Genomic DNA, 11,471 nt, shown 5'->3' with positions numbered 1-11,471 from the left:
AATTAAAATACTGAATGTTGTTCATCCGTCGTAGCGTGTCCTTTTCGTTTGTTGGCTCACATGCGATCGGCTCGCATGCGAGTCGATGGAGAAGAGGAACGGGAACGCTCAGAACACGAACACGGGTGATTGCACTACTCGACCACCGAATAGTCGTCGGTCTGAGGAATTGAAACGTGTGGTGCCAACCGCGCGAAATCCTCGCGATGGCACGTTGCGATGTTGCTGCGATGAATCCTTCGTCCGTTCGTCGTCCTCCGGCAATGGGCGGGGTAGTAGCAGAGCGAGCGCTGAGCAGGAAACTCGGCGGCGGGGTTCAACCCCGGCACTCCACCCTGCTTTCTCCCGCTGCCTTACTTCCTTTCCGTTTTCGATTGCGAGGGCTTACGAGCTTCGAATACCGAAGCTGTACAGCTGTGGCGTTTCGTTGGAGCGGGATACTCCTGACGCTTCTCCGTTTGCTTTGTTCTTTTGCTTTGCGTGGGGACGGTGTGGGATCCATATCTTCCGGACAATATGGACACCACACAGGCTCCACAGGTTTGGTTGCGGGCGGTGCAAAATTATCCGATCTGCTTCGATTGCACAACCTCCTTCCAGCAGGGGTTGTGTGCTGTTTTTGTGCTTTGCCACCCCTGGCCGATACTGATTCGATCGTATGCGAGCATACGTGGTTGTATAAAACGATACAATAAAACATCTAGAAAAAAAAGGATATTCGCACCAGCATTCTTGCATTGCGAGTTTTGGTGCTCCGAGTGGGTGCAGAATACTGTTCCGTATAGTAGTATGCGGTAGTAGTAGTAATAGTAGTGTTTCCTGTAGTAGTAGTAGTAGTAGCAGTGGATAGAAGTAGCGGATATAGTATACATCGAGTTGAGCGTAGTCCACCGAATGGCGGAAGCTAACGTGCCCCGCTCTGCTGCAGCATCTTCCAGGACGCTCGCCGGGAGCACCACAGGAGGGGGCTTACGCATATTGTCCTTGTCGATCAGACATTTTTCCATTTTTGCTTTGCTTTAGTGTCTCGCTTCTCTCTCTCACTCGCTCCATAATTCTCGTTCGCTCTTTCGCTATCTCTCTCTCTCGTTCTCACTCACACACACTCGCATCAGATCACATGCTGCTGTTTGGGTGTGGGTCTGCATCCGGCGTGTGCCGCCGTTTCGAGACCCGGAGCGACTTAGCAGAATGGCTGCTTCAGCTTGGCGATGGCATTTGTAAGGTGCAGCACCTCGGTGTTCAGCTGCGAGACGAGCGTTTCCAGCTTGTCCACCGAATCGAGCACCTCCACGCGCTCGGTGTGCGGGTTGAAGCGTACCTCGAACGGTCGCGACATGGTCGAGACCCAGCGGCGGAACTTCTCCTTCGCGTCCTCGAAGCTCTCGGCGACGTAGTAGATCGGTTGGTACTCCTGGTCCTGGTACGGCTGCACCGCGGTCGAGGCGGGCTCGAACGCACGGTGCTCCGGCTTGTCGCTGATGGCGTGCAGCAGCTCACCGTAAGCGGACAGCAGACCGGCACCGTAAGCCTTGACCTCGTCCTTTTCCTTGCACAGACCGAACTCAACCGTGAACCAGTACACCTGTCGACGGGCGGGATGAAAAACAAAAACACACAAACAGGTTAAAGCACAGAATCTTGCCGATGAATGACAACCAACGCATAGCGGAGGGAAAAAATCTGGCACACGGCATCTTGCAAAGCCCGGTCGGCTATTAATATTAGCATCGAGCCAGTTAGTGTTCTGATCGCGCACATAACTGGATCCGAATAAATCATACCGCTAGAATGCCATTGATCGGTTACTACGCGCGTACGGGCACGCAACAAGCTACGTAGGCATCCACTCGCGCGAAAGTCCGTTGGCTTCGGGTTCACCAGTACGGACCGCCAACCGCAACTTGACCGAACGAGATCCGGCCTTCGTGGCCTCCTTTCCGGTTTTTTGCTGGTTAGTTTGAAAATGCCAATGGCAAACTGCGCCAATGGTGGTTCGTGCAGCGTTGCCTTTCTGCTAGCCGCTCGAAACTGCTCGACACCGGCCGACAGATGGCGCTCGTGCGAGCACACGCGAGAGCAGCGCAACGAAACGCAACCAACGCGATCACCAACCGCCCGCCGCGATGGCCATGCGATGATGACCTAGCGAAATTGCGACCGCTTTTCAGTTTCCGAGGCGCAATTACTGCTTACTGCGTGCGCACAATACGCGCGTCCGTGGTACCGTTTTCTCAAGCGATGCGTTCGTTGTACGGTTCGGTTGCGCACCGTATTGCGACGTTTACTTACCGTCGAGAGCTTTTCAATTTCCTCATCCGAGGCACCGAGCGAGGCTAATCCGATTTCTTGCGAGAACTGGGCGAAGCTTGGATCGGCGAGCAGCGGCATGTGACCGAGCAGCTCGTGGATGCAATCGCTGGAAGGAAAGTGCAAAGATTGGATGCGAGATGAGCATAAGAATTGTCGACGATTGCGTACGAGCAGGGTTGGAGATTTATGGGGGAATCGGCTCAATGCTGCTACCCGGCGCTGGCAGAGGATTTTTTAATTCACTTTCAACAATATCTTTCCAGCGGGGGATTTTACTGGGCCCATGGGAGATGATTTTCATTACCGTGATGCTGGCGCTATGGTAACCGATACAGCAGGCATTAAGTGAAGTCCTTCGATGGCAACTATTTACCAACCAGCCAGAGAGGAAAAGACAGAGAGAGAGAGACCACCGGGACCGATTGAAACCCATCATCATCAGCGCCATCGACGACATCATCGTCGTATCGGAAAAATCAATTAGAAAGGACCTCAGCCTTTTACACGCGCTTCCTTGTTTCCCAGTTGGTGCTTTTAATTGAGTTTCCCTTTGGGGAAGCGAAAAAGTTCATGAGCCGAGTTATTGCCGGCAATTCTAGTGTGCGCTGAACGATGGGCCACTTGTTGCACACGCCGTACGTGGTTGTGCTTGGCCAGGGGTGAAGAAAGAGACATTTATAAATTCTATAAATGGCTTGCCATCTGGGCAGATGTTTGGGGCGAGGAAATGTTTCCCCACCCGCCCCACACTTCCCGCCAACCGTCAAAAGACATCAAACGGAGCGCTTGCTTCAAATGGGTGCGTGGGAAAATTGGCGAAGCTCGTGCAACTCCCGAAGGAAATGACCCATTTCGGGGACCAAAGCCAAAGTCGGGTCCCTGAGTGAACAGAAGGAAGTCTGGTCTGGCAGTCGGTCCCGGGCCGGAAGCGGTACAAAGAGCACTAGCTGCCGTTAAAATCATTTTATTCTATTATGACATCTTATGCCTTTTGTGCCACTTTCACACAACGGTTGTGTTTGATTGTGAGCCAAGTGACTGGAACGAGCGGCTGTTGGGCGAGTGTGAACACGTTCCACCACCCTGGACGGGTATGAATGAAGGATCTAGGAGGTTGAATGCGACGGTTAAGTGGTGAACTATAGGTCGCACGAAACAGTTCCAATGTCAATGGATAAAAAATATGTTGGAGTTTAAAGTAAACTTGAATATTTGTTAGCGAATTCGAATGTTGAAGAATTAATTACTTTATGTTTTGTTCCAAAACGGAGAATGTGGATATAGAAATAAACTAATCGAGAATTTAGTGGCCCACAGTTGCTATAGCAACGTTCCAGTGTGAACATTGACTCCCATCCGAAATGTCCTTGCCATTGTCGGGAAATGCTTTGGTGGTAAATGGTGGTAAAGCAGAAGAAAATGGAAAACACCATCTCTTCCTCCGTCGCTTTTCCACCTCGACAGGGCCACACAAGCAACACAAAAAAAACCCCACACATTCGCACACAATGGAGTCATAAATTGTTCTACTAGAGATGTTCGTCAAAAGAAGGACTCAGTTCTGAGTGCACGCGAGGAAGACAAACGCACCCCCCTCCCTAATGGCAGCTAAAGTGGCACCGAGGTGAACTTCCGGATTGGGTCTTTGTGGGGGGGAGAAGGATGGGGAAAGTAAAAAAAAATAAGGCAAGCCTGTCAACTTACGGTTCCGGTGTGTGGTAGGGTGAGTTGATGTGTCGCACGTATTGCGTGCTCTGGAAGATACGGAACGCCAGCGAAGCGAGGAAATCGCGAGCCGTCAGCAGACCAGCGGCCGGTCGGAGCGTGAATCCGGTGTTCCTGCGCAGGAAATCGCTCATTTCCTGGAGCTGCGGAATGCGCTCCTTCACGAAGATTTTCTCGTCCTCGAGCTTCTTGAAGACGGCAATGTACTCGGAGCAGGCATGCTTCACCATCAGCTCCTTCACGCGCGCGAACACGGCCGACCAGGTCTTGTTCTCCGTTTCAGTGTAATCGATGTGCGGGATTGGGTCTCCACTGCAATGGGTAAGAGTGGGGGAGAGGGGGGAGGTTTCGGTTAGTTGATGTGATATTTCCAAGCACCTCGCGATAGAGAAACCAGCAGCAGCGGAAGAACTTATACTCACTATCGGTAAGCGAATGCAATTTCGGCAATTTCCTTGCGACGAGCACGGTACACCTGATCTGCGAAACCGGGATGGTTCATGTCAAGATCCGGCTCGTACTTGGTCATCAGATGGTTGCAGTTGTCCAGCTCTGAGGCGTGCTTGGGGAACCAGGGTGCCTTCACGTTGACGTTGTTCTCCGACAGCAAGCTAACGCTACCGAAGGACTGCGTCTGGCGCAGGGAACGGATCAGCTGTAGCAGATTGGAGCGGGCCATATCGACCTTGACCAGGACGTCAAACTGGACGCCCTCGCTGCGCGACTGGCGCGACTCCAGATGTACCACGGTGCCGTGGTACGCCTCCACCGCCTTGAGGATGCGTCCGAGCGATCCCATACCGTCCCGCAGTCGGACGACCACGGCGGCACGGACCACCTCCTTCTCGGCTTCGGGCGACTCCGAGGCAGCGTTCTGCAGTACAACCTCCTCCTCAGTTAGCCCAGCGTCTGGTTGGCGGAAGCGGAAAGAAGGAGCACCCGATTAATAATGGTATTTGCCGGTCCGGAGCGAGCTCTACCTCCCCAAACTCCCAGCGAACCGCTTGTGTCCCTTCGTTTTTTTTTTATCGCTCTCTAATCGTACAAGTAAATCCTTTTTCCACGTGCGAATGCGTTCCACTCTGGAAAGGTAATTTATTGCTACCCACGCGAACGACTTCCGACCCGGTTGGATTATGTGTGAAATTGAGGTTTTTTTTTTTTTTGGGGGGATTGAGAAATTCTACACACGATTACGTCACGGCGTACGACGTTGACGGAGCGGACTCGAGTCGACGCCGGGCCTGGCGTTAATGGGTAGCCATTTTCTCGTGGAAGAATGGTCCATTCGAGGGAGCTTATTTTTATTTCCACCCAAATGACCACAGAACATTGTCGCAAGAGTGCTTTTGACGTAAAGTATGAATTATTAACGAGGAAAAGCTTTCTTGCTTGGCAACGATATGGAGAAGCGACCACGGAGCGAAGGGTTACGGGTTCTGGGTTGGCTTGTTGTTCACGGCTTCCATCACCATTCCATCTCTCACTACACAACGTACCTTTTTCCTTGTCCTCGTCGTCGGCACTTGGAACGTATTCCTGCGGCTTCTGGGGTAGCTCATCAACTACGCGGGAGTAGGAGTAAAAACAACAGCCACACAAAACATAACCACAATAAGCACATCAATAATGTCATGCAGAATAAAAATAAAATAAAATAAAAAATCAACAGCATTCCGACGCTTACCTGCGACCATTCGAATCTCCTCTTCGTCATTATCCTGATCCTCGACTGTCTGTTGAACCTCTTGCGGAATTTTGTCTTCTGCGGCGCGGATCAAACCCAACAACGGCGAAGAACACGGGCGGATGGTTTTTTGGACAAACGGAAATAATTGGCAAACGCAAAAGTTGTTCGAAAAATAAAATGAAGCAAATGAAGAAAACAAAACAAAAGTTAGATAAACGAAAGCATTAAACACAAAACTCAAAACTCAAAGACAAAGAACCGAACCGGTAGAACTTAATTGAAGGAAAATTGTTCAACGGAGTGTAACAAAAGTGAGGTTAGGAGCGGGGGGGAAAAAAATCAAACTTAAAAATTTAAGAAAAAAAAAACAAACACAACAATTCTGTACGAAAGTGAACGGAATCGTGTGACCTTCGCTATTTGGTTCAAATTCACTCCGTACGAGTACTACCCGCGAGCAAGGGTTCGGTTTGGTCAATTTGTGACAACTATCCGCTCGTTAGCAGTGACGGAGGGCGAGCAGCCAGATGCAAAGAACACTCCCTTTCATTATCTGGTTCTGCGTTCTAGGTTGTATCGTAAGTTCTAGGAAAATTAACGGCTGGCACGGTCTCCCGTCCAGCTTCACCCGGTTCGGTTTGCTCGGTCTTCAAGGGGGCCGGGGGGACGGCCCTCCCCGGGCTGAATTCGTTGCGTGCTTACCTTGTTGATGCTGTTCTTGGGCCTGCAGAATGGTACACTCCAAACTAGAGTCTGGAGACGGGTCAGCCAAGGAACGGGTTTTCGCGAACGCATTGTCATCGGTTTTCAATCGCACAAAACCATCAACGAGTTTGGTGGGTAGCATTGCATGCGGAACAGTGTATTTTAAGGAACCAAATTGGACAACCGAAATATAACCGTGCCGCGAGCGAGAGAGCGAGAGAGAGGAGAAAAAAAAAGGAAAAAAATCATAAGTAAAAACAGGATTTTCCACTTAGTCTTGAGACAAAGAGATTATCAGGAGTCTATCAACATGAAAGCAATGCTAACAACAACGACAACAAAAAAAAAAACAGCCACACATGCCACATATGCCGGAAGACATTCACTACGCGCTACTTACCGTTGGCCTTTGCGCGGGCCTCGTCCAGAACGGTTTGTTTGGTTTGCTTGACCACAATCGTCTCAAAGCGGGCATCGTCGACCAGAGAACGGCGCCGGGATGGGTATCCGTTCTGGAAGTGGAGCAGAGATGTGTGGAGATGGGAAGGTGAATTAATTGTTTGCTAATCATCGAACAATCACGGTGCATGAAGTTGGGTTTAGTGCATCAAAATGTTTTAATCGCAAGGAGAGTAAACGCTGACGTGACTCCGCAAAACACATGAAAATCCCCCGGTCGAACGGAGTACACCGCGTAACGTTGGCAATGGGGAGTGATGTGGCCGCTAAAAATGGTCAAAGCCATCCGCCAGCCACTCTTGTGGCTCGAGGCTAGATAAAAGGTGCATGTTTTATGAGCCTAATGACCATCGCACTGTCGCTAAGGTGCTGGAAGAGTACCTGATCGCACGGCCATCTAACGCCTTGGCAGCGTGTGGTGGGCCGTGATTGAAATGTTGGTGGAGGGGGGGAGGCACATGGCTAACGTACGCGTGAGTTTGCTGATGCAACGGCAACCCCTACTGGCTCCCTCTTGCTGGCCAGGGAGTAACCCTCCCAGATGGGCAACCGCGATGACGCAACCCGCGATGCAACTGCAAACGCGCCGCGCAGGTGCAGTGCGCGCTCGGCAATGGTGGATGGTGTTGATGTTGCTGCTGCTGTTTTGCGAGCCTCCAAACACCGGCGGTTATTTCCAGCTACCGGAACATATGCGTACGCGATCGTGCGATCTTGTGTGATTGCGATTCGGTTTTTACGGCCGAAACCTTGACATGATCGCGATCTACCGGTGCGCAACGAACGGACGGATTGACCTGATTAGTAGGCTGCCTCCCCACCCCCTCCCCCCAGCCTTCTCCCCCACACACACACACATTCCACCCCTGTCTGTCCCCGGGTGGTGTTCCAGCGATCACAGGGGTGTCAGAATAGTTCCCCACCACGAGCATGGTCCGCAAGCCAAACGGACCACTTCAAGCGACAGTTCGATGGCTGTGGGTAGCAAATATTGGGCCCGAAAATCGTTTCATTACATTTCCGCGTTGATGCGGTCGAAACGCTTTGCCCACGTTGGGGGGTTTGTGTTTCAAGAGCGACGGTATGGTTGGAACGAGGAACCCAGCCTTAGCCCACCGCAAAACAGCAAACCGTGCGGCAAGGGATGAGGGATGGGACCTTCACGTCACTTAGCGCTGGCACTGGCACTGTTCGTCATTGACATTGGCAACGGTCCGGAGCGCTGAGCGGGCTAAGTTGCGTGCTGCTGGCAGGTGCAACCGAGCAACGCTCACACCACCGGGTGTGGGTGCGAATAAGTTGTTACAACGCTTGATCGCTTGATGCGCTACTAGGCACGCATTATCGTTCGGCTAGAGATACATCACCAGTGACAGGTGTTGGCTGTCAGTGCCTCCAAATGCGGATTCGCTCGGTAGGGGTAAAAAAAAAGCCTGATGAGAATTGTACGCGGCACGGAATGATGCATTCCACCCTCAAAACGTAATTTGCAATGCGTCTTGTTTGGTGCAGTTTTGCATCTGATCACACCCCCCCCCCCCCCCACCCCCCACACTGGAGTTCCTTGAGCGAGAACGAGATCTTGTCGAAAGACTCCCGAGTGCTCCGGAAGGTCTAGAGGCATGCCTGCACTGGTCGGTAATGAGGACCGGTTTAATGACACTCACTATGCGCTGTTTTGCTGATTTCTGCCAAATTCAATGTCAATAAGTAGATTATGTGTGATGTGTTCCTCCCCGCGTGGTGAGGCGAGGTGAACGTGTGTCTTGTGTGTTTCTTGGTCGCAATGCCAGTCACTCGTCGGTTGGCTTCTGCGTCTGCCCTTCCGCCTATCTCCTTATCGTCCAGTTTTAAAGGTTGACCTTGAGATAGTTATCCCGCGCCATGAGCGCGATCACCTGCGCCGGTCCACAATTATGGCCGGTTTTGCCATATTTTCGGTTGCGCCCGGTGAAAGGAACGTCTCGCCGAACGAGGGGGGAGGGGGGCACGCGAGCTTGCGCTGCCCTGTTTCAGGACTGTGGACCAGAAGTACCGTGCGCGGGCAATCACTTCCGCAAGCTTGGGACTCGAGTAACGAGTTTGTTGGTTTTTTTTTGTGCTGTTCTGCGGAGAACGGACTCTAAGGAGTGTCGTCCAGGGCGAGTTACTTACTGGGCTTTGCTCGGTTTCTTTGATGTAGCGGGGTGATCGGTTTTGCCCGTGGTCCCGAAGAACCTAGCTCAGAACTCTGCTCTCAAACACACTCAACGGAGGAAAATTGGCATGACAGCACTCAGGTCAACTGTTTAAACAGTGGCGCTTCTCAATATTTACCTAACGGGAGTACAGCTTTCAACGGAAACCGTACCGAGTAAACATAGTTACCATCTTCCAAAGCTAACAAAGAAACCCCTAAGGACTTTATTAAGTTATCTACGAACGTGGTACCATTCTTGCCCTGACTCTTCCTTGCCTCCTAGACCATCAAATGTGGATACATATATGTGGAAAAACTTTGTAACGCAAATTAGCATCATTTTCTTGACCGTTTTTCCTCCAACCGACCCAACAAACCTGCCCTCCCCCAGCAAGCCCCCGTACGCGACATTCGATCGGGTGATCGTGTGTCGGCAATGGTACGGCGATAGCGAGCGAACAAATGGGCCGACCTTCGGTAGATGCATTTGTTCGTCAGGCTTCAGGTGCTGCGCGGTTCGGTTTCCTTCCGTTTCCGAAGCGGCCCAGCATGGCCTTAACCTCAAGCCGATCGAGAGTGAGCGCGCGCTCGCGCTCGCGAGGATAGTGTACGACGAGAAGGAAATTGGTCATAATTAGGTTGGTTCCATTACGGTGACCAATCGATGATGAATCGATTTCGGCTGGGACGGTACCGACAACAAAAGCTACAACCACCCGCCAGTGCCGATTGACGATCGTTTCCTTTTTCCTGTTTGTTGGAGAATATTTTTACTGCGTGCTAAAATCATTGACGCTGATCGGGGTGAAACTTTTATATACGTGCGGTAATGCCTTTGAGCCGTTGGCTTTACCTCTCGGTAGAGGAAATTTTGTGTTCTAGTGAGGCGATGCAACTGAAAGTTAGCAAAATGGCATGTCAATTCCGTCTTTTTGCACTAGAGACGATAATATTTTCCTATATGCTCCTACATCATCTACTGTGCTTTAAAATATCTGATTAATGATGAGCACCCAAACTGGCTATCGTTTTTATTTATTATTTTTTTATTCAATAAGGACGACCAGGCCGTATTGCTAAAGATACTATCGTTAATGTTGGTAAAAATGCTACTGTACCGCACTGTTGGCAACCACCTGTTGGAGCTAGTTTTCAAACTGCTTCGTACGAAAAACAAAGATACCACTGCACAAATACTACCCAGCTTCTGATTCAAGGCTTTACCTCCCATTTCAGCGTACCGATCGTTCTAGAACGATTGTACACGATTTCAGATTATTCAAGGATAAGGCTACCAATCAACCATCGCTATTACGTTTAAAAATTCTTGTTTCATGTTTTTGTTTTTCTGTTCGCTCTCCATCTAGCACTTCACACTCGTAACCCGCAGAAGCCTTGCAAAAATCACTTTAATCTGTTCCCAAGCAATTAATCATACGTAAGTGGTGGAATCTCAACCGTCCGAACCACCTGTTTGCAGTGGTACACGGAGAGCAGCACTCCAGCTAGAACTATGGTTCACGATAAGTGCTTTTATTCAAATCCATCGCACTCTGGCACAGTGTAGTAATGCAAACTCCACACAGCATCGCTAAGGAAGCTAGGAAACAACTTTGTGCACAGGCATATATAGGCTAGCGTAACGATTCAACATTGTCTTATCGGGTACGATCGGGGAGGCACTGGGCTGATTGATCCTTCCCTCGATAAAGCGTCGCTTACAAAGCGATTGGACCAGCTAGACTCTACTGTTTATAGCTTTACAAACGCTTATGGTTCTGTTTTACGGGAGCAAAACTACACTGGACACACAAAGCCACAAACACACACACAAACACACATACACTCGCACTCAATCACTGTTGGAGTTCCTTGGGTAAAAATGGTTCTTTTTCATACGCACTGAACGACCGAACTTACTACTTAGAACCCATCCGGTTTCGAGCACTATGTTTTTTTTTTTAAGTGAAACACCCCCAAATTTCTTACCTCAATGCTGTAAGATTTCTTGATCGCGAACATTTCACGGTTCTTCTGGGCAGCAGCGACAGCCATCATGTTTTTTTTTGTGTGGATGATATTAAGCTTTTTGTGTTTGCAAAGTGCAACCGCTTTGGTAGCCTTTTTGTAGCCGAACACTTTAGCACGCGTGTTGATTCGGCAAAAACTGCTCTCGTTTCGGAAGGTGCGTTAGCTACCTCGATTCGTCGTCTAATTAGATTCGCTTTAGCTCGTTCGAAGCGACTCCCGCAGGGGTTTTGGGTAGGATTTCGCTACGTATTCTGGACGTTTTGACCACAGGTTTCGATGCTACCGCTTCGATCAGGTCTGGACGGTCGTGACTGTTACCGAGCCGGACACTGGGATCCTGGTTTTCTTGTTACGATTATGAAAGCACAA

The 11,471-nt window shown here is 50.3% G+C and overlaps 1 protein-coding gene across 3 annotated transcripts; it reads right to left on the bottom strand.

The window, feature by feature from the left end:
- Positions 1–1,183: 1,183 nt before the first annotated feature.
- LOC128710968 (tyrosine 3-monooxygenase) lies at positions 1,184–11,129 on the bottom strand. Of its 3 annotated transcripts, none has more exons than XM_053805831.1 (8): positions 11,061–11,129; positions 6,834–6,945; positions 6,427–6,481; positions 5,784–5,800; positions 4,461–4,947; positions 4,018–4,350; positions 2,293–2,419; positions 1,184–1,585 (listed from the first exon to the last, which is right to left on the bottom strand). In XM_053805831.1, the coding sequence occupies exons 1-8, from the start codon at positions 11,127–11,129 to the stop codon at positions 1,184–1,186; spliced, it is 1,602 nt and encodes a 533-aa protein (XP_053661806.1). The 3 variants fall into 3 exon arrangements, with proteins under 3 accessions (XP_053661806.1, XP_053661805.1, XP_053661807.1); XM_053805830.1 differs by lacking the exon at positions 6,427–6,481 and adding an exon at positions 5,538–5,603 and having other exon boundaries at positions 5,726–5,803; XM_053805832.1 differs by lacking the exons at positions 5,784–5,800; positions 6,427–6,481.
- Between the last annotated feature and the right edge of the window lie 342 nt (positions 11,130–11,471).

Source organism: Anopheles marshallii, chromosome 3 (genome assembly GCF_943734725.1).
Source record: "Anopheles marshallii chromosome 3, idAnoMarsDA_429_01, whole genome shotgun sequence".
In the NCBI taxonomy this organism is placed as follows: domain Eukaryota; kingdom Metazoa; phylum Arthropoda; class Insecta; order Diptera; family Culicidae; genus Anopheles; species Anopheles marshallii.
The sequence above is the reverse complement of the archived record's forward strand: the minus strand, read 5'-3'. Positions and strand labels throughout refer to the sequence as shown.